This window comes from Sitophilus oryzae, unplaced genomic scaffold (genome assembly GCF_002938485.1).
Source record: "Sitophilus oryzae breed Bouriz unplaced genomic scaffold, Soryzae_2.0 scaffold_1167_pilon_pilon, whole genome shotgun sequence".
Taxonomy (NCBI): domain Eukaryota; kingdom Metazoa; phylum Arthropoda; class Insecta; order Coleoptera; family Curculionidae; genus Sitophilus; species Sitophilus oryzae.
The window spans coordinates 2,800,006-2,824,469 of NW_022145801.1; the positions used below are offsets into that span (position 1 = coordinate 2,800,006).

At 32.9% G+C, this 24,464-nt stretch overlaps 1 protein-coding gene across 1 annotated transcript; it reads right to left on the reverse strand.

Annotated features, from left to right (window-relative positions):
- Positions 1-10,093: 10,093 nt before the first annotated feature.
- Positions 10,094-24,199, reverse strand: LOC115887984 (fibroblast growth factor 1-like). Its single transcript, XM_030907563.1, has 4 exons — positions 23,776-24,199; positions 18,158-18,393; positions 17,053-17,159; positions 10,094-10,609 (listed from the first exon to the last, which is right to left on the reverse strand). The coding sequence occupies exons 1-4, from the start codon at positions 23,913-23,915 to the stop codon at positions 10,415-10,417; spliced, it is 678 nt and encodes a 225-aa protein (XP_030763423.1). The 5' UTR covers positions 23,916-24,199; the 3' UTR covers positions 10,094-10,414.
- Positions 24,200-24,464: the final 265 nt, after the last annotated feature.

Below are 24,464 nucleotides of genomic sequence, written 5' to 3' on the forward strand. Positions count from 1 at the left end.
CTATATAAGGACGCAAAATCAAAAATAAAGGTAGGAAAAGAGCTTACAGAAACATTTATAACCGACAAAGGCTTGCGTCAAGGTTGTTGCATCTTCCCTAATCTTTTTAAAATATACGTTGCAGTCGCTTTAAAAAATTGGAAAAGAAAGATCCGTGGTATGGGCATAGAGATTGACAATGAATGTTTGTTCACACTTCAATTCGCAGGCGATCAAATAATAGTTGCCAATGACAAAGATGATATGCAATATATGCTAAGAAAACTTATTGAAGAATACGGAGAATGGGGCTTGACAGTTAACATAGCCAAAATAAAATATCTATTTATAGGCGCACAAGAAGGAAACTTGAACTTGGACAACGGTCACGAAATTAAGCAGTGTCAAGAGTATGAGTACCTGGGAATTACATTTGATAACACTGGAACTGACGGCAGAGAAATAGAGAAAAGGATTATCAACGCGAAAAAAATAATCGGATGTCTAAATGGAATCTTATGGAGCAAATCAATAACAAAGCGAAGAAAATTCAATATATATGAAACCATGATAAAGAGCAATCTCCTGTATGGAGCAGAAACATGGAGAATAACTGAGAGATACAAGAAGAGGATAGAGGCCGTAGAAATGGATGTCATTCGAAGATCAATGGGAATTTCAAGCCAACAACGAATAAGAAATAATACCATAAAACAACAAATGGGTATAGAAGGTACGATAACACAGGATATAGAGAAAAAGCAGCTGATCTGGTACGGACATGTAGAGCGAATGAAGGACACTAAATGGCCCAAGAAAATAATCAATTGGCAACCAAAGGGCAGAAGAAAACAGGGAAGACCGAAACTGGAATGGCAAAAAAGCGTACACAAAGCGATGAGTGAAAGAAACCTGTCAACAGAGGATTGTACGAATAGAAATTATAGGCTGGAAATTGGATATCGGACAACGTAGAAAAACGTTCTAAACCGACTAATATATATAATAAAAAAACCTCTTTTATTTTTCTTTTAGAGGCTATCGCTTCTTTCATTATAATTTTGGCATTGTTAAAATCTAACCTGTGCCCTGTGTCCCATGAATGCTGACAAATGTTAGATTTGTGTTCCCTCTCTTAAATAATCTTTATGTTCTTTATTAATTCGAACATCTAAACCCTTAAATGTCCAGTTAGTGAAAAAAAAAGTAAGGATAATATGGATGTTCCTTTATCTTAAATGCGACACACTGTGTATGGTACATATAGGTAAAGTGCCAACAACAACATGAGTCCTTTTTTAAAATAAAAGTGGCCTATTCCTTAAAAATCATATATAAAATTAATAATTATATAAATTCTAAAAAATAATCTTTATACCTATAAGTTAATGCAATGTTTCTAAGCAATCAGGTAAACATTTAAGCTCAATTTACATATCTGTTTAAACAATTATTATGTTGCAATAATTATAAATATTCAAAATTATGAGTCTTGGAATATGTGGCATTTTGTTTCTTTTAAAAATTTTCTTTTCAAAAAATATATGCATAATTCAATTATTGTAAAATACCAGTAATAAAATGATTTTGATCACAAAGTTCATTTTATCATCGATAATAAAATGCCTTTCAAAGAGAAGAATACTTATTAATATCTAAAAGATATATTTTCCTAAAATACTTGGAAATAAAACGATACACGATATACTGTACTATAAAAAACGGCGTCAGAGTTGGATTCGAAATGAAAATCGCTATGTTATCGATATGTAAAATTATATGCCAACTTGACGCGCGTTTTTTTATCATATGGTGTTATATGTACACATTGACTAAAACAAAAGTAATATTTTGTTCATAAATGATTCACTCTATTATAGATTTATGTAAATATATCAGGTCTATTTCAAAAAGATAATTATTTTGTAAAAATAGTTTGAAAATTGATTAAGAATACCTGTCTGTGTATAAATATAGTATAATGGTATCAAAATATTTGTCCTTTAGACGACTATATCTTTTTAACTAATTATAAAGAAAATTTTTGGTTTATTTTACTTTGGTTGTCATTGCGACTATACAGGGTGGTCCAAACTGTATTTCGGAAACTTCGGCAGCGTATTCTGCAGATAAAAAGAAGTAAAAGAGTCCGTATAAATGTATATCCTAAAATGCTTAGTTTCATAGATACAGGGTGTAGAAGTTTCATTTTTATTTCGATTTTTTTCAAATAGTTTCTGAAGTAAGGTCAATATTTGGATGAAAATTGGTGTCTGGGAGTTTTTTGACATGAGAAATTTGATGTCAGTATGACTCCTACTTGTAGAGGGCGCCATCTACATATTTTTTAACTGGTTTGAAGAGTAATAACTTTTCGTCCGTACCTGTATAATACTACTGGGTAAAAAATATACATTTGCGATGTTTTTTACGTAAAAAAGATCTCTTGGTAAAAATCGATACGAGTAATGGTTCTCGAGATATTTGGAATAGAAATTATCAATACCTGTCATTGACATAAATTAAACATCTGACTAAATAGTTATTAAACTAAAATCATAAATTTGAATTTTTTTTTGTCAAAAGTTCAACAGAAACTTTTTATCATCACTTTTTCAAAGAAAAATTTATGATTAATTTAAAAAAAAGAAGTTCCCAAATTTACTATTTAACTATAATACTACAAATAACTACTACTAATAACTATAATCCTTGTTTATATATACAGGGTGTTTCAAAACAAATGCGAAAAACTTCAGGGGTGATTCCTTGTTCAAAATAAAGGGTAGTTTGCATCATAAACGTTGGGTCAAAAGTCAACCATTAGGGAGATATCGCGGTACAAAGATGGCGGAAATATGTCTTATTTTTTATCTTGAAAACGAAAAGAGATAGACTAATGAAATTTTATGGAAAACTATCAAAATTAATTTTTTTTGCATGTGTTTGATAAGATTTTTCTTTAAATTTCATTAACAAGAATGATGGGGGTAGTTTATTTCAACCCCTTCCACTCATTTTAAAAAAGTGAAAAAATTACCAGAAAGTGTGTTTTCGTAACAGTAATGTTTCCGTAAAATTTCATTAGTCTATCTCTTTTCGTTTTCAAGATAAAAAATAAAAACATTATTTTTCCGCCATCTTTATACCGCGATATCTCCCTAATGGTTGACTTTTGACCCAACGTTTATAAAGCAAACTACCCTTTATTTTGAACAAGGAATCACCCCCTGAAGTTTTTCGCACTTGTTTTGAAACACTTTGTATATATCTATAATTTACTCATGTTTATTTTTTGTCGTAATTTTGTCGTTTTGACATGTATTGACTATTTCCGTTCTAAGTATCTCGAGAACGGTTGCTCGTAGCCATTTTTACCAAGAGATATTTTTTACATATAAAATCACGGAAATATATATTTTTTCACCCAGTAGTTTTATACAGGTACGGACGAAAAGTTATTACTCTTAAAAACAGTTAAAACACATGTAGGTGGCGTCCTCTACAAATAGGAGCATATTGACATTAAAATCAAATTTCTCATGTCAAAAAACTCCCAGACATCAATTTGCATCTAAATATTGATGTTACTTCAGAAATTATTTGGAAAAAATCGATAAAAATTAAAATTCTACACCCTGTATCTCCGAAACTATGCATTTTAGGACATAGTACATTTATACGAACTTTTATACTTATTTTTATCTGCAGAATATGCTGCCGAAGTTTCCGGAATACAGTTCGGACCACCCTGTATATTAGACATTGCTTATACCTATAAATTTTATAGGTATGAGCATTTCATAGTCTGTCCAACAAATCAGAGAAGATTTCGACAGACGACATCCAAAAAATGATAGAAAATACAATTTGCCATGTGTGAATTAAAATAAATAATAAACAGTAAAATAAGTAATAAACACACACAACTGGCACTGTCGGGAATCCTGTGGTTGAACAAACAAATAATATTATTATTTTTTTAATTTCGTTATTGCAGAAAAATTCTTGTATATATGTGAACTCTAAATATGAAAATTATAATTTTAAGAACTAAGAAAATATATTTTTTTGCTAGATTGGGTACATTAGATATAATATAATTTTTTGATGCCATTGTAGGAATATTATATAAATAGATACCTTAAAAAATTTTTGACAATTTTTTCTAGACTTCGAAGCGGAAATGCACTTTTGAAAAGAAGAAACAAGTCCAAAATTATATATCGTTTCTATTATTGTAGTAATCAAGGTAGCAATAAAGTTTTTTTAAGAAAAATAGATTATCAGAAGTGAAATAGTGATTAGGTCTAGATGTTTCGATGTTTCTGTTGTCTAATAATAAAAACAATTATATTGTAAAGTAATAAAATTTTTGTTTCATTAAGATTAAATGACTTTTATTTCCTAACTTTCAATTTTCTAAAAACCTTCAACTCTCAGAAATGCCCACACTGACGCACAGTGCTTCGAACATATGGCTCTAGAGGACAAAAATGCAAAACTTCTTTTTTATTGTAGGCAATTTATTCAAACTAGGTTTATTTGACACAAATTATGAGTACTCTCATTGTACTAAATGATGATGTTCTTAGTCCCACGTTTATGAAAAAAAAATCTTATAAATAATAAAAATGTGGGAGCTGTGTTCCATCTAAGGAAATAATAATTTATAGTATGAAAACGGTGTAAGTATTAAATAAATCCCTGTGATAAAAAAGAATTGGAATAACATTAGAACATGATTCCTACAATATAAGCCAATATAAGATAAAAATGTTTTTCTTTAATGAAAAAGAAACATTAATGCTATATTTAATTTAAAAAAACTTAAGATACTATAAATTTACTTTAGGACAACAAAATGCATAGATCGTAACTACTCTGATTCAGAAGAATCACTGCTGACAGAATCTTCCAAATTTATAGTATTCAAATCACAGGTAGATAAAATATCCTCACATATAAGATATTTCTGTACATAATTTTCTAATATGTTACTTTTTCGCGTTGTTACTGTTCTTTTTGTTGGTATGAGGGGTTCGGATGTCAATAGTTACCTCTTAGACCATATCAATATATTATTTTTTCGTTTTCTTGGGTATAAGGTTTCATAATAAATTGAAAGATGGAAACTATTTTATGCGACGTTTCGCTCCAAAATAGTGGGCTTTTTCAGGCACAAATGGTCTCATTTGACTGGAATGTTCATCAATATCTAATAAAGAACACATTTTGTGAAATACAAATAATTTTGAGTTCTTGTCAAGCCAAGTATTAACCAGATCGGCATTGCTTATCAATTTTACTCCATATGAAAAGTATTATAAAATAAAGTTCGTCGCAAGCAGACGCAGGTGAACTATACAAAAATTAAGTGTATGAATATGACAACAAAAATATTCAATAAATACGATATGTTTTGATATGTTTTTTTTAAATGCCTTTTTGAAGTTTGAAAACGTAAAATTTTTATACCCATTTAAGAATCATTTTAAAAAATAAATAAAAACTAAACAATCACGAACTTGTTTAGAAATAAATTTAAAGTACATACCTTGTTTAACAATATCCATAGTGGCTTTCAATTAAGTACGTACTAACTCGTTTACGTTTAACTCCATATACAGAACTACTATGAATGTTATTCTTTTCATTGATATAAGATAATAATCGCAAAATTTACTTTTAGTGAAAATATTTGCTAACAAAAAAACGCTGTTTATGAAAAATAATATACAGGATGGTTGAACATTGCTATAAGTATAAAATTACATATTCAGATATTAGTAAATTTTAACTTTTAACGATTTTTGTCCATGGGACGCAGCACTGTGTGACGGGAAAACAACTGTTTTAATTGGAGAATGTGGTATATAAAATAAAACCTTAGATGATTACAAGAAAGCGTTTTTTAATATTAATAATAAATTATTTATCAATACACAATTTAATAGACGTATATAATATACGTTGGAGGTAGATGCCGAATTCGGTTCATGTCCGAAATAATTAGACATATGGCGATTTGTCCATACTAAACTTGCCAGATGCGTGCAACTTCGTGGTTATAAATAGTCTTTATATAACTTTTTGCGGAGGGGTTAATGTTTTTTGGTATAATATAACAACAAAAGATTAACACCCTCCGCATAAGAAAACCAATGCAATCAAAACTCTTCCGCGTAACTTTGTAGATATAGGTAGGTATATTTAATTATAATTACCATATGTCTAATTATTTCGGACATAGGCCGAATTCGGAATCTGCCTCCAACATATACACTTAATAGTTAATTTTAAATATGACAATAAAATTAATAAAACTCTAAAGCTTAAACAAAATTTTAGCAGCACTATCAATATCAAAAATATATTTTTATATATGGCTCTATACCGAAATTTGTCATTTCCTGAAATGCCTAGTCGTTTCACGTAATATCGGCAAACATCGTATCGATGTACCAATTAATAGTCCAGGAGGTAATGATTTTTTTGTACTTATTTTCTCAGTGAGTAAATATATAAAAGTATGTTCGGATTATACTTAGTATTTTATCAACAATTTTATCAACTAGAATTAGTTGCTCTCTGTATACGGTCAACGTAGGTACATCTGCACTGCTTGTCTGTGAAAGGAAAAGATTTTCGTGATATTTCTCTATACATAATTGTGTTATATGTTTTTTTTTATGTAAGTGTGTTATGTGTTTTAAAAGGAAAAAAGGGATATATACCACTCCCCTCTATACCATCCGTGTATTAATGGATATGACTAAGAAAGTCCAGATTTAAATGTGAGTAACATATACATATATTTTATTTAATTGTTAACATTAGGGTAGTTTTACCAATTGTATATGTGTGGAATTCCACTGATATGTATTTTGGGTTGTTTGTTAAATTTTTGAAAAAACTTTTATTTGATTGTATTTTTTGCTCTCTTAACTTTGTAGTGTCCTGAAGATGCAAATAAATTTTGCGAAACGTCGACAAATTTAAACAAAGGACTTCTGTTGATTTCTTTCGATCCTAATCCAATTTATTAAAAAAAGAACACATTATATATTATTGGATCGACAACAATAAAAATTATAATAAAAAAAAGAATGCCTGGAGAAGCTGAATAAATTAGGGAAAGAAAATAATCTTCTACCCTGGGTGCCCGCTCACCAAGGGATAGAAGGCAATGAAAAGGCAAATGAGATGAGCAAATGATCTAGCTATAAAATGCGAACACTCTACTAACTGGACCAGAACAGTGCGTTACCTGGAATGGGAGTCCTTCAACGGTCTAAGACAAAAGTCCACCTCAGTAGGCTGAAGCTGAGAAACAACAGCGAATGCAGATTCTGTGGGGAAAATGGGGAAACACCAGAACACCTTATTACTGAGTGCACCGAGGCGACGACCATTCGTGCCATGAACTTTGGTACGGCTGATGTCGAGGATGGAGAGCCGGCCTCTGTGGAACCGTCTCAGATACTGGCTTTTATTAAAGCCATGAGACTGTATGATGAGTTATAACTCGTTATAACTCAAGAAAAAGGAAAACACAATAAATATGTAATGTCGCGGTGATTAACTCCTCTCCTAAACATTCTACATTTTCGAAGATAATATCAAAGACAATTTGTGAGTCTGGCTGAAATTTTCGGATGGTTTCACTAGATAAAAATAAAAAAAGTCCACTTATTTCTCATATTTTCCCAATATTTGAAATTTATTAAAGCGAATCATTTTATTAATGGAAATAAGAGTCTGGCACATCGCAAGTGGAGGTCAGTTTGGCTGAAAATTTGCGGATGCAAAAATCTGAGAGATTTTTGAAAACCGTCACCCTTATTTTCCCATGCTAGAAATTTAATGTATCATTTTATATTATTATCATAAACTACCTATAATCAAAAACAAGTCTGGCTGATTTACGAAATTGACAAATGAGTCAGTTACAATATTTTTGCTCTTATTTTCCCAAATTTGAAAATTTGTCACATGATAAATAATACTACAATTTCGTAGAAAGTAACGTATGGTTATCATTTACAATCACGAAAGCCTCGCCAGACTCACAAGTCAGTGAATGATGAGAAATGAGGAGAGGAAGCGGCATTGTATAATTATTGAACATACCGAATTTAGCGCGCCTGACGAGCGTTGCACGAGTCTAGCAAAGCTTTCGGGATGTTCCACAATAGGCAACCTATATTTGCAGCTGTAATTATAATATTAACTATCATCTCACAAATGTTTAGGACTGCAAAAAGTGCAATGGTTTCAATAATTTTTATTCAATTTTTCACCTGCCAGGCATATTACCCATTCTCGCAGATTAGCCAGATTATTTTTTTTCTTAACTGCACAAGATCTCTTACTAATAGAACTATTTTTATCGCTGGCAAAAAAAGTGCAGTATATTTGTACTTTCTAACGCATTTTCCGCCTTCGGAAAACCCCCTTTATATATACTGGGTGCGTTTCAAAAGTGGCTCACCCCTATAACTTTTTTATTTTTTCAGATAGAAAAACGAGATTTGGTGTGTTAGTATATGACATAAATTAGGATTGATTGACGGTATTCAATTGTTTTTGGTCACTTCCTGTTTCATCGGAAATAACTACAACTTTTTATTTTTAAACGGCACCCTCGATATTTTTTTACTATTTTCGATAGAAATATAACACTATGAATAGAATGACATATCATATATCAACTTTTGACATTTTCGCATATGGTGTATTGGAAATTATAACATGCGGTTCATAACCAAACCAAATCTCGTTTTTTTTTACTGAAACAATGAAAAAGTTATAGGAGTGAGCCACTTTTGAGACGCACTCGGTATATTAAATTTGCTTAGAATAAAATACCAAATAATTCTATTGATGTTTGGTGACTTTGACTGACTTGTTTGGTGACTAGGCATTTCAGGAAATGACCAATTTCACTGTTTCACGGCGACATAATAAATTAATAATGACTATTTTTTGATTGATGGTATGCATATTGTGACAGGTACATATAAATACTGTTTAAATTAAATATCCAAATTATACAAAATATGGACAAAAGATAACAATATAATATTAGACATGTTCAGTTATTTTTGTTCAATCTAAAGCATGGTTATAAAGTTCTACCGTAAAGTTATTAAAGCGTACAATTAATACTACTAGGTAATTTATGTTACAAACAGATATATCTGAATAGATATTCAGATATTTATCCTTATCCTTCACAGATGTGAAGGATAAATATTTGAAATGCGTTTTTTGGAATTCTAAAAATAAAAGTTGTGTAACTGACTGGTTTTGTTATAATACTCAATGGACTTTCTTACATAGTACAAAATAGATTTAGTACCTATCTAAAAATAAATGTCAATAAAAATTAAAATGTTAATGACGTGGATAATAAACACATTATATTTATTTATAAAATACATAAAATTATAAAGTTTTCTTTATAAAACTTTACTGAATTAAAAATATTCTTAATTCTGTAAATTTTGGCTTTATATAAATAGTTATGTAAAATATTTGGTATTAAAATTAACACCTGGAGTAGCTACGATATTTTATAATACGGGAAAAGACTATTTTTAAAATACTATTATTAGAAATATACAGTGTAGTCCAATGTTATAAAGTGGTTTATAACTACTATTCTGATTTATCGAAAATAGGCCATAAAATACTCTAAGAACACATAGATTTTTTCAATACTTCTCCTTTTTAAACTAAATTCACCATATAATAATACCATACGGTCGAAAAAACAGACGTCATAGTTGGCTCGGAAATGAAGATAGTTGTCATTTTACAAGTATAATTATACAGGGTGAGTCTTAAGTAAGTGCAAAATTTTTAGGGCAATATATTTTTTCCCCAGAAACACGATAATGTTTTTTTTCGAAAACGAAAAATTTGGAAAATCTGAAAATCTTTTGAAAAATTTTTTGCAAATTTTTTTGGTTTCTAGCAAAAAACATAATTTCTTGATAATATGGCAACATAGGTATTAGATTAAATTTACAACGAAGAAAACCCAGAAAAGATCCAGTGGTTCTCAAAACTTAAGCAAAAAATAATTTTTTTGAAAATTTTGAAAATAAAATTACTAGGTTATTTTGGACTTATTTGAAAAAACGGTAAAGAGAAGTCCTGTATAGTGAATATCATCGATGGTCATTTCCAAGTCAAATTGGCAACGTTTTTTTCTCGTACAGTACTTTACAATTAATTTGTATTTCTGTAGAATTTTATAAAATTACAATAAGAGTGTTACCATACACAATTACAAAAAGAGTGTTACCCATACACAATTTTCGTTTTTTTTTGGAACTTATAAAAGATATACTTTAAAATTTAAAGCAACGATTACTTGCCTTTTCAAATCTTTATAACCCAATAAGAGCTATTTTTGTAGTTTGTTTTATTCAAATCGACTTCTATTCGGTAGAAACTTAACGGCTTTTTGTCCATATTTTGTTTTAGGACCTTTTTTGAACTTTCCCGACTTCTTAATGCCCAGGTACCATCCCAGATGGGCGAAAGCTCTGGATAGGTAGGCGTTATAGGATCCTTGGAACGACTCGACGAATACAGTAGCTGGAGAGTTGGGATCTGACTATAAATATAAATAGAATTTATTCTGTGTTATAAATACAGTCGTTAAATGTATCATTAATAGATTAAAAGTAAATTTACTACCGTAATAAACTGAACGTAGTAATAAAGTAACGTAATTTTTGATTGAATAATACATTAATAGCTTACAGAATGCCTAAATGCATATGGCAAATTTGAGTTTAAAGTGACATCAGCTGCTTTTGACACACTAAGAGCTCTTTCAGACGAGGATACTGTATGCGAGATTCTGTATACGGGATACAGAATTACAGTCGAATACTATCGAGATACTCTTTTGGCATACTTTTTGTTAGGTACGAAATAATATTCTAGAATATACATACTCTAAGTATGAAAAATGGTGCACCGAAAAAAAGTACACAACTATGGAAATGAAAAGGTACTCATAACATATTTTTCCAATTTAGTGCAAAATAAATGTTTTAATACAAAATATTTTTTTCTCTTTGGTAGTCATCTAAACAAGGAGTGCGGAAATGAAAATGCGTGAGTTAAAAAGCTCTTAACTCACTCAAAATGCGTGAGTTAAGAGCTTCTTAACTCACTGATGTAGATAAAATAATATTAAAAAATATTTTTGAAGAAATTAATTAAATACAGTAGAACCCCAATTATCCGAGTCGCAATTATCCGAGCTCCGGATTAACCGATCCAATCTAAAGACCCCGATTATCCGAGGTCGCGCGTCTATGCTCCGTATTAACCGAGCTTCTAAAACATACTATATGTATATTTACATATTTCCCTTTAAAATCGTTGGGACCGACGGGAAATCGCCTTGGCCCGTGTGAGTGGTTCCCCTTATTTATATTTTTAGACTCTTCTAGCATGTAAATTTGAGTGAATGCACTTCGTTATTCTACGGAGAAGTAGTATACGTATGTACTCGCATGATTTATCTGGGTGGAGTTCTAGTTAAGTGTATACCAACTGCTTTGTTTAAATTTTCGTTTGCCGTATTATAATGGAACAAAACAAACGTAAAAGAATTGTCGTTCCTATTGAAGAAAAATTAAAAGCCATTAGGAGAATTCAAGCAGGAGAGACAATTAAAATTGTTGCACGAGATTATGGAGTAGATAAGGTAACAGTTGAAGATTGGAACAGAAACCGCACTAAAATAGAAGAATGGTGTATAAAACAAGCCTCTTCGTCTTCAAGAAGAAAATCAATGAAAAAAGGCGACTATGAAAAAGTTAACGAAGCTTTACTCACGTGGTTTACTCAGCAAAGATAAAAAGGTATGCCTCTGTCAGGTCCCATTTTACAGCAGAAAGTAATAATGATTAGTAAGCAATTTCCAGAGACATATAGGTTTACCGGCAGTTCTGGATGGCTTAACCGCTGGAAACCTGGACGGTACGGTGTACGACAACTGACTATATGTGGAGAAAAACTTTCTGCTGATGTGTCATCAATTGAAAAATTTAAACAAGACTTTAAAAAGCTAATCAAAGATTGTGGGTATACATGTGATCAAATTTATAACTGTGACGAAAGTGGTTTGAATTATAAAATGCTTCCATCAAAAACGTTGGCAGGTTCTCGACAGGAAAAATTAGTTCCTGGGCACAAAAGAAGTAAGGAAAGATTAACCATAATGGCATGTTCCAATGCATCTGGTAAGCACAAAATTACACTTATGGTGATTGGCAAGTCTGCACATCCAAGAGCGTTAAAAGACATCTCACCCAAAGCTCTACCAGTTTATTACAAAAGTCAGAAGAGTGCATTTGTGGATGCGACGTTATTTACTAACTGGTTTAAACAAGAGTTCGTGCCATCTGTGACTAAATTTTTGAAGAGAAACGGCCACCCTATTAAAGCAATTTTGTTAATGGACAATGCTCCCTCTCACCCTGGAGAAGGACTCCACGTGGGCGAAATTGTTGTAAAATTTTTCCTCCAAATGTAACCAGCATAATGCAACCAATGGACTAGGGCGTCCTCGAAAACATAAAAAATTATAGGCGTTTATATCTTGAACATCTACTAGAATGCACAGAAAAAGAAGAGGGTATTATCACAGGGATAAGATAGATTACACTACAAAATGTTATTTACTGGGTAAGCCAAGCTTGGGATTCTGTACGCGGTTCCACTATTCAAAAATCTTGGTCGAAAGTTATTGATATTGAGGACTATAATGACAGTGGCGATGATAATTCATTCCATTAAATGAATTGGCTTTGAAATGGAAAACCCGTGGAGAAATGTCCTGTACAAATTTAAACGAGACAGAAGAAGAAGAAAGTTTATTAGAATTAATGCAAAACTTAAAAGGTTGCGAAAATGTGAAATGAACAAGACGTTGATGAATGGGTTACAGCAGATGATTTAGAAGAAGAAATGAATATTGAAGAAATAGCGAACGCCTTTTGGGAAACCGAAAAATCAGATGACGATAACTATGACGAAGAGGTGGATGAACAGCCTTCCACTAAGATTACACATCAAGAAGGTTTTACTTCTCTGGAAACAGCTCTGAGGTATATCGAACAACAATCAGAGGCAACCCCAGCGGATTTGCTTCTTCTTAACAGGTGGAGAAACATGGCAGCGAGAAAAAGAAGATGCAATATGAAACAGCAGCGCATAGATACTTATTTCACTGTTTTATAATGTAGATAGAGTATCTACAAATATGTTATGTAGGTACTTATGTATTTACATGTTAAAAATGTTAATAAACCGTTTAAAGTATGTATTTGTGCTTATATTTTAATAAATCCGAATTATCCGAGTTTTCAGTTATCCGAGGAGGGTTACGTTACCTCCACGTTACCTCGGATAACCGAGGTTTTACTGTAATGCGGAAAGTGCCAAAAAAATTAGTTTGTCATGTTTTATTTGTAAAATGTTAGTTCCATAACCAACAACGTGGATAAATAATAAGTGAAAAAAAATCTCAACAGAGACACCACTCGTTCTTATACAGGGTGAGTCTTAAAAAAAGTGCAAATATTTTCAGTGATGGTAGATCTCCATAAAACAAACATATTTTCTCTTTGCTGTTTTTTCAAATAAATCTAAAACAACCGAGATATTTTACTTTCAAAATTTCCAAAAAAAAGGATTTTTTCTAAAATTTTGAGAATCTACTACCTATGTTGCCATATTGTCAACAAATTATATTTTTTAACTAAAAGCTAAAGAAATTTCCAAAAAATTCCAAATTTTCAAAAAAAAATTTCGCGGAAAACCCCCTCATAATCGTGTTTCGATATTACGATTATTGTCCCTATATATTACCCCTAAAAATATTTGCACTTATTTAAGACTCACCCTGTATATTGGTTATGGAACAAAAAATATTGTTTATCTCGAAATAATGATTTTGGTACTTAGCACATTATTTAGTTCATGTCTTCGTTTTATTACAGTTTAAACAGCTAGCGTAAAGATAGGTTTAGGCTGGTTTAGTCACAGTCAGGCTGATCGCCGCCGAACGCCGGATCGCCGTTTCATAACAAAACATTTTTAGTCACGATTAATGATGTCAATCCCGGGATCTCGGAATCCCAGGATCCTGGAAGAAAATTTGCCTCGAAAAATTCCAGGATTGGATTATATAAATACCGATTTTTCATGCCATAGAGTAAATTGCTTAATTTCGGAACTAAAGTAATTTTCGTAAAATCCGACAACGTTGCGACCTGAAAACAAAGCGACCTGTAAACTCTGAACCAAGTCAAAGACCGCTGAAGGAACAGGAGCTGGAGTATTTGGGGAAAGACCAAGGGTAAGTTTATCCTTTTCCTTGGGTAAACACTCAACCGTATTCCAGACAGAAATCTTCGCCATTCTACAATGTGCGAGAGAAAACAATAGAAGAGCTTATTCAGACAAGCTCATCAATATATGCTCAGACAGTCAGGCGGCACTTGGGGCGCTTATGAGCCCAAAGGTATCGTCGAGACTCGTCTGGGAATGCCTAGGTGAACTGGAAGCTCTGGCTCGACGGAACAGAATTAAATTATTCTGGGTGCCGGGCCACAGCGGCATCCAAGGCAACGAAAAAGCCGATGAGCTAGCTAGGCAAGGATCATCGGCATCTTATCTTGGTCCAGAGCCAGTACTGGGAATACCCAAATGTATGGCCCGTAGTGCACTAAAACTCTGGATCAGGGAAAAGCAGAATGTCCACTGGAGAAACAGACAGGGGCACAGGCACAGCAAGGCTTTTATCCAAGGACCTAGCTCCAAAATCGCAAAAGAACTGCTAATGCTTAGCAGGAATAAATTGCGGATTACAACAGGCCTCTTGACAGGACATATGGCTGTCAAGTGTTACCTGAACAAGCTCAATCTGTATCAAGGAAGTCTTTGCTGCAGACTCTGCGATAAAGATCCTGAAACAGCGGAGCACATAATATGTCACTGCGAGGCTCTGGATCGCAAGCGACACTTTTTATTTGGGAAAGCTAGGCTAGAACCGGAGGAACCATGCTCCCATCCTATCAAGGACCTGCATAAGTTAGTGCAGGGCACAGGGATAGGAGAACGGGTGCAGATATAGAAAGGGGACAAACACAATAGGCCTCACAGGTCGCAGTGTTTCCGACAGAGGACGGCCCCTTATTGTGGAAAAAAAAACTCTGAACCAGATGATTGTTTCAAAACATCAAATATTTCCCTAATTAAATCAGAGAAAGAAAAGCTTTTAATCAGACTAGAGCTGGACAATTCATCAGATACTTCTAGAGGAACCAGCAACGACAGCGAAGAGGATGAGCTTCCCATTGCCGAACTTCTGAGAAGGGAAGATAATGAACTTTTAAAGGTTAAACTGCAGAAAGCATTATATCAATCTTCAAAGCCGATAAAAAGCTAAAGAAGTAATAAGACGCGATTGTCCCACATTATTACCCAAGAAATTGAATTATTTTCAAATGGTGGTAGTCGCGGGGACGTAATCTCCAAAAAGCTTTTCAATTTTTATCAACCATTCAAGCCACCAGCGTGGAATCTGAAAGATCTTTTTCTTCGGCAAGGATCTTGTGTAGTAAGATACGTTCAAGACTGGGGCAAACTGGGGGATGAAACTTTGGACGCATTAAGCATCATTCAGAACCTCCCAATTAGTGGAATAAATTAGTGGTTTCAATAACACTTTATACTTTTTAGTTTACGATCATTCACAATGTCTAAAAAACACAATTAAAATTAATAAAATATCTTAGCAACAGTTTGCGGCAGTCTGTTGTATCCATAGAGAAAGCATAATATTTAGCTTATAAAACAATAAACTTTTGATTTCTAACCAAGGTTTTTCTTGACGGGTGATAATTAAAGGCCAAAATGACATTCCTCGCAAAAGTGTAATTAGTGGACAAGTCAAAGGTTTGTTAACTTTTTCCACTAATTGAAAATTACTACCACTAATTATGACGTTCTGAATGCTTACATTAAAATTAGGTGAACAAACTTCTACGGCTAATTGAAACTACTAATTTATTCCACTGATTTCGAGGTACTGAATTTGTAGCTATAATTTGTAGCTATAATTTGTTTGCTAAAATTTGTTTGGTGTTCATATGATTTTTTTAAAAAGTTTTTTGTTAATTTTCATGTTTTGTTATATTTATGTTATTTTTTTTTTTTGATATTAGGTATTTCATTGATAATTTTAAACCCGGGATTTGTCGTTCAAATCTCGAAAATCCCGGGATTTTGAAAACCTTTCGGGATTGACATCACTAGTCACGACGCATATTTGATTATAAATAAAACAATTGGCTTCTCTTGACACGTTTTTGACCGAGACAAATGTGCGTTCAGCCTCAGTGCTCTGTTTTGCAAATTGTGTCTTATAATATATTTTTTAATTACTTAATCTCTGATTAAAAGTTTATAGTTCATCGCTAAACCATACTAGGGCTGGCATTTCTGGTCTTGGGTGCCGATTTTCGTGTGTACGAAGAGTACGGTCAACACGCTTAGCAAAATAAGATATACTGAATAAAGACAGAAGGCAAGTATTTTCCCAAGCGCATGGAATCTAGCGTGAGATTAAGTGATTATGTAATAAAATACTTAAGTATACGTATTTTTGCTCTCTCAGACTTACTAGATTGCCATAGTGATTCACTCCTATATACATGTAAACGCCGACCCAAGGTTTCACTTGCTAAGAGGGTATAAAATATCATTTGAAAAATATTAAGTGTTTAAATTATTGCAAAAAAATAAATTATACAAAAATTAATTCTTTTTTAATACTGAAAGTGTTTGGTTTTGAAATTTTGAAAACCCTTTAGTTCAAACTGTCAAATAAAACCACATCAAATATAATAATAATTAATAAGTAATAATAAAATCGTACTTTAAAGCTTCGTAACATATTCTATCAAAAAATGAACAAGTAGGTTTAGAAAATACGGAAATTTTATAAAATATTATATAAAAAAATATCCTTACTTCAGCGTACAGTCTTCCTTTTTTGTTCATGGCAACGTACATGTTAGTTAGTAATCCTTTGATCCTCACATGCTCAGGCAATCCAGCACTAACTATTTCTAAAAAAGCTGAAGAAAAAACAAAGAATGTAAAAAGAACTATTTAAAAAAATGGTAACATCCACTGAGAACTTTAGCATTAGCGTAACTAGCAATTTATCCTGGGGTGGGCCTGGGGGGGGGCTGGGTTTGGGCCCAAAGGGGGCCTAGGGCTTTTGTTTTTTTTTAAATGAAAAATAACTTTAAAAAACACATTTTTTGAATAAAACGTTTATATGAATTTCTCTATCAATAAATTCATACACTTGGTTATCAAACCGTGTTCCCGTAGATTATTTAAATACCTACAAATGTTCTAAAAAAATAAAAATTAACACATTTTTAGAACACAACAAAATAATATTAACTAAACAAAACTAGAAAACGTCATTTTTACTGCATTTCAAGAAAATAAAAATTAATACGTAGCCAAGAGTCATAATTCAGGATTTCTCTGAGGGGTGCCCAGCAGTACCTAGGGGGGCCCGGCACCCCCGGGCCCACCTGTAGTTACGCCAATGAACTTTGGTCTATTTCACAGGAGACATAATTATTTACTTTATATAACCATTATCATTTCCAAGCCAACTCTAACGCCGTTTTTTTTTTCGATCGTATCGCTGGTTTTGATATATAATATATTGTGTCTTTGACTGAGTTTTCAATAAAAGATTTTAGAACACTGTATAGCCTACTATATCTACGCTAGAGATTTTTTCATATACATTTTACACAATCAGATCTCTGCCTTAAAATACTTTTAAGAGAGATCACACCAAAAATACGGTTAATACAAAGAAATATAAATCCTATATAAATTAAGTTTATTTTTGATGTAGATCAAGATCAGAATATATTATTATAAGAACTAAAATATTTTTAAATAATACTCAACGAGAGATTTTGTAATACAATATACAATGATACAATAATGTACAAAAATTCTCTATTTTAGGTAATTTTTTTCACTAGAAACTTTTATTGCAAACTTAGTCAGGGTGTAAAAGTTTTGATTAGCTTTTTCTTACAATGTGGATCAGCTGCATCTCTGGTTCCCCGTACTTTGCCGTCTGGATAGACGGCCAAATAATATCCCGTTTGCGAGAACAGCTGCATTTTGGAGCCCAGCTTCGGGTTTCCCCATCTCGCGTTTCTGGGATCCACATAGCCACTTCTGAAGCTGGTCTGAGGGTTTGAGGTCGGTGGCCATACCACTCGTCGTAGAGGAAAAATGGGAGATCTGGATGTATTTCCAACACCGCACCTAGAAATAACGGTGTATATCTAGTTAAAAATAATAATTATAAATAATAATAATGATATTATGCGAAATGAAGGCAGGGGTCTTTCAAACCTAGAAGATATTTGCAGAAAACAAGTAAGCAGTTTACAAAAATATTTTAACAGCAAAGAAATAACTGTACACCGAGCACTAAGAACCGCTGACTCAGGATATTCAGTCTTAAACCTAGCTAGAAATGAAATCACTGATAGATCACCACTGAGTGTAGGCGACATAGTGCAGGAATTAAAGGGCAAGGCGCTGCATGGAAAATATTTTACTGAATTGGACGCAGATCGTGTAGACAAAAGTAAATCACTAAAATACCTAACGAAAATTCAACTTACCGATGAAAAGGAGAGGTTTATATGTGCTATTCAGGATCAGGTGATAGCTACAAGATCACACAAGAAGTTTGTTCTGAAAGAAAACATAACGGACAGATTTAGAATGTGTAACCAAATTTCAGAATCCGACACATAAGTTCTGGTTGTCCCACGTTAGCACCAACAAGTTATACAGAAAGGCATAATAACTATATTGGATACACTTATTCTAACAGATAAAAACAATATTACATAATACACCCGATATACTCTGGATAAACAAGGACGAGAAAGAATGCTTCATAATTGATGTAGCCGTACCATTAGACCAGGATCTTCAAAAAAACGCAACAGAAAAAATACAGTAATAGTAAGTAATAAGTATCAAGATCTTGCATATGAATTATAGAGAATATACCAGCTCAATAAAGCCATGGTTTCACCTTTTGTAATCTCTAGATTTTGTAATGGACTTATTTATAGAGATTTTACAAAGAATGCGGAATTATTGAAATTAAATCCAAAGCTTACCAACGAGTACTTAAAAGCAGCCATATTGGGAACAGTGAGAATTGTCCGACAAGTGCTTAATATTTAATAGATCCTGAACTAGAGCAGTTCTGGTAAAAACCCCAACCCAACCGAGTTAATCGTGAATTAAAAAAAAAAATAAATAGTGTTATAAACTTATAAACAGGTATATAGGGAAGATAATCATAAAATAATATAATAAAATATAGATAAAACACCACCACTGAAACGGTTGCATATTTATGAATTATCATATAATTGAAATCAGAAATATGTAAAGCAAACTAGAACATCAATAATAACTAGATTTAACGAGCAAATAGCGCAATTAAGATATAGCAGAGCAGATTAATCTTGTGTTGCCCAACAAATTTTTAATAAAGATCATCAAAGAAAATAAAGTCCTACTCTGGGTGCCCGCTCACCAAGGGATAGAATAAAGCAATGAAAAAGCAAATTATCTAGCTAGAAAAGGAGCGAATAGTCCACTAACTGGACAAGAACCGTTCTGTTTTCCAAGCAGAAACCAACTAAAGGCGGAACTGGGAACCTGAAAGACTCTATCCGTTACCTGGAATGGGAGCCCTCCAACGGTCGAAGACACTTGAAAAAGTTCCTCACAACTTACGACCGAGAAAAATCAAAGCTTTTCCTTGATTTAAATAAAAACAATCTTTGGATTGTCACGGGATTTCTAACAGGAACAAAGGAAGTGCACCAGTCTGCTGAAATTACCGGAGAATTTCACTATTGGCTATCGGTGAAAAAATTTTTGCAATAGTTATGTCAAACCTCCTGCACCCACATATAGAAAAAATCCTTCCAGAATCGCAAACGAGTTTTCGCACCAACCGTCGATTCCATATTTTCCATCCGCCAGCTACAAGAAAAAGTAAAAGAGCAGCAGTCTAAACTTTATGTTGCATTCATCGACCTAACAAAAGCCTTCGACTCTGTGAACAGAGATGCACTTTGGGCAATTATGAAAAAGTTTGGAGTATCTAACAAATTTCTTACAGTGTGTAAAAGCCTCCATAACAACAACAAGTCAAGAGTATCACCATCATGGATCACTGAGCGATCCCTTCCTAACAAATACAGGAGTTAGACAAGGTGTCTTAGCGCCTCTCCTATTCAACATATTCATGGCAGCGCTCTCCATTATAGTGGACAGCAAACTGCAGGAGAGAGGATTGGGCATTAGATACAGATACGACGGCGCGGCGGTCTGTTCAAATAAAAAGACTCAGGGCTGCTCAGGGTAAAAACATGTACAAAATTCATCACAAAATTTCAATACGCTGATAATTGCGCTCTAGTTGCAAAAACGTTACAGCAATTACAAGAAATGTTGAACACATATACCTGAGCATACGAGGCTTTGGGTCTTAAGCCAAACATTGACAAAACTAAAATCATGTGCACCCCCCAGAACATCACAACAATGCTACAAAAATCTGAGAAGAACTATTGGAATAAGTAGCGGAATTCAATTACCTCGGCAGTTTGATTTCGGAAAAGGCAAGTATCGACTCAAAGGCAAGTATCGAAATTCAGCACAGGATTAGCAGCGCCTCAAGAGCGTTTTGGAAATTAAAAGACAGGGTTTTCTACAACCATGACTTCAGCACAAAAACGAAACTTGCAGTGTACAAAGCAATAATAATCCCCAACATGTTGTATGGGAGCGAAACCTGGATGCCGATGCCATACCGCCGACACATGAACGCATTAAACAAGTTTCAATAGAGACATCTTAGACAACTCTTAAGAATCAAATGGTTCCATCATGACTCAAACTTATCGGTCCTTCAGAAAGCTAACTGCGTGAGAATTGGAGTCATGGTTACAAAATCCCGCTTAAGATGGGCTGGTAACATATATATATAATGCAAGAGAACCGCATACCAAAATATCTGCTTTACGGTGAGCTTGTAGACTGTAAGAAGAGGCCGGGTGGACAACACAAAAGATATAAGGACATTTTCCACGAAAACTTAAAAAGGGATTAACATGCAGAATGGGTGGGAAGAAGTAGCTCACAATAGAACTCAATGGAGAAGAATTGTAAACTCAGTTAACAGCGACAACCAAAAAGTAAAGAGGCAACAAATCAATGAGATTCTTGAATGTCCGGAGTGCGGTAGACAGATAACATCACGTATCGGGCTTTTCAGTCACAGAAAAGCTCATGAAAGAAAAACGCCTTGCGTGACCATCTTCTGATGCGTGTCAAATACTCGTCAGCGAGTAATGGCATTAGTAGTAACAGGACACCGTCTCCTCAAAGAACACATATAGGCTGAAGCTGAGGAACAACGGCGAGTGCAGATTCTGCGGGGAAAATGGGGAAACACCAGAACACCTTAACACTGAGTGCGCCGAGACGACGGCTGTTGTCGAGGATGGAAAGCTGGCCTTTGTGGAGCCGTCTCAGATACTGGCTTTTGTTAAAGTCCTGATACTGTATGATGAGTTATAACTCGTTATAACTCAAGACAGGGGAACACAATAGATCTGTAAGGTCGCGGTGATTAACTCCCCTCCTAAACATCCTACATTCTACATTCTCTTCAGCGAAAAAAAAATATGCCAGTGAGTTTTATTTTATAAACGTTGATCCAAAAGAACAAATGTGCGAAACTAATTTGAACACATGGAGCTTGTTTCTAAAAATAATTCACTTTTTAAAGATACTTATTATTAATGTGACATAATATCAATATATCATTCCTCGATGACTAATATAGTTTGACCTAGTAACGTCAGTAAAATATGACTTTCTTTGAAATTCTTTAGAAGTATAGTTTTTTAATATATACACATAACAGGAACATGTGTGAATAGACAAACCCGTCAAGTTTAAACCGAGTTCATAACAATGTCGTTATAATAAAATGTAAAGTCTAATTCATTCAACAGACGCATATTTCAAACACCTATTAGGTTTGGGCCAAGTTTACAGTGTAGTATTTGTAATAATAAACTTCCCACTCAAAGATATATTGCATTTGAAGGTTTATTAGTCTGTTGATCGCTACCAGTAATATTTTTCTACACGTTGTTGTTTGCAATCTTTTAATTAACTCTTAGAGGTCGACTTTGAAGCTAAATTCATGTTTGTGATATGAACTGGTACTTTATTTTGATTATTATAACTTGAGCAGGATATAACTTTTATTTTGGGAGATAAAATAATAATTAAAAAACAATTTTTTTGTCGATTTTTGTTGCCTATTTCCAAAAATGTCTTACGCTGTCATTTATCATATTTATTCGTATAAAATATTTTTTAAATAGGACACCCTGTATATGAGAAGTTTGTTAAATATAGGGTTGCCAACTTTCATGGGAGGCACGTATAGCCGCCCATACTAAAATATGTTAATAAAAAGTTGGTAGGCACTTCTTTTAGTTTCAAAGTAAAGGAATTTTTCCAATTTTGGTCCGCGGTTATTTCCCTTATCCGCCACCTGGGGTCGCGTCCGATGGGAGTTTGGAGTTCTCCACACGGATTTTCTCAATAAACGGACTACAGAAACACGGAATATCGAAAAAGAAAAAGTAATTTTGTTGCAAATATTATTCCTAATCTTAAATTGAAAACCGCGTTTCGCTAGCTACTGTAATTTTGGAGTTACGATTTTTTAAAATTTTTAACCCCCTCCCATACCTCCTTACCAACCCCCCACCCCCACCAAAAATTAATGGCCAGATTCTCGGGTGCCACGGTATTTTTGTAAAAATTTGGTTAAAATCGGTTTAGCGGTTTTTGAGTTATCGTGTTACAGACGGACAGACGGACAGACAGACAGACACCATGAAAATATTTTGTATTTAGTATTATGTTAGCATCGTCAAAAAAATAAAAAATAAACTGAAATATTAACCATCTACTGATGATGCTAACATGGTGAAGAAAACGCGCGTCCAGTGCAAAAGTAAGGTGTATTGTAGTGAGTTATTGTTTTATTTTTCAAATTTAAATAAAATTTTTAATTAGATATCGCATATGTATGTATTTCTTATATATTCATTTGTGTATTTTTTTATAATTAATCAGTAAAATATGACATATTTTTCTTACACAATGTGCGTGTCTTTAATCTACATTGAAGGGCGTCCTACTGAAAAAAAAATAGTTTATTAAAAATTTCACTAAAAACTTTATAATTCGTCTTTTTAATTAATGTTCTATCTATCTCCATCAATAAAAAAATTATAGCCAGTTAAAAGTAAGAGAGAAAATACTAACTTTGTATGGAGTGTCCAATTCTGGTTACAAAAGAAGGTTATCTAGATTATTAGTTAAGATAAAACTTTGCGGTTTTTGCAGTCCTGCACTTATACTTTACTTTTATTAGAAACTGAAGAGTCCGTAACCTAATTTTATTTTCCAAATTTTTAATAAATGACATCTAGAAATTGACCTCGCTAAAATGATCATTGATTGAAGCGGAATTAAAATATCTTACAAGTTATTTCAATATACCTATTTTTTTCTTACCATACATCTCTTTTTCCTCTACTCGGTCTTGAGCTATTTAAGCTACTATTTGCAACCCCATCGCCTTCCTCCAAACCCGACACTGAATCGTCGTCTGAACTAGAATCACTGCCACTGACTGTTTTGTCGTAATTATTCATATTACACAATTATTTTGCCTCTAAATAAATCAACCACACCACTAAAACAGCTTCTTTACTATATAGGAGCTTTTCCAATCTGCTTTTACGCGCTTCATTTCAGACGATTTAAAAAACATGCAAAATACAACACTGGATGAATGAAAACTATTGGTTTTAATTTGAAAATTCCAGCGCTAAAAATAAACCCATAAGTATATATTCTTAAAATAAATCAAACCGATATGTGTTTATATTATATTTTGCAAACTTTTGAAACTACTTCGCCACTATCGCAAAATATTGTTCTTTAAATAAGGTAACTACATTATAAATTACTCTTGTGCAGCGCGCAATAAATTTAAATTACTTAACAAACGCGCTACTTTATGTTTTTTACGCCCGTGTCATTAATTTAATAGTGTTAGTATATCTAATTTTTTAATTCTATTAGTTTTGTTTGTTATTAGAATATTAAAAGAATAAGAATTTAACTATTCATTTATTAAATTAAAATAATTATCTTATTTAAACAAAATATTTAGAAAAAATTCATCTAAATAGACTATG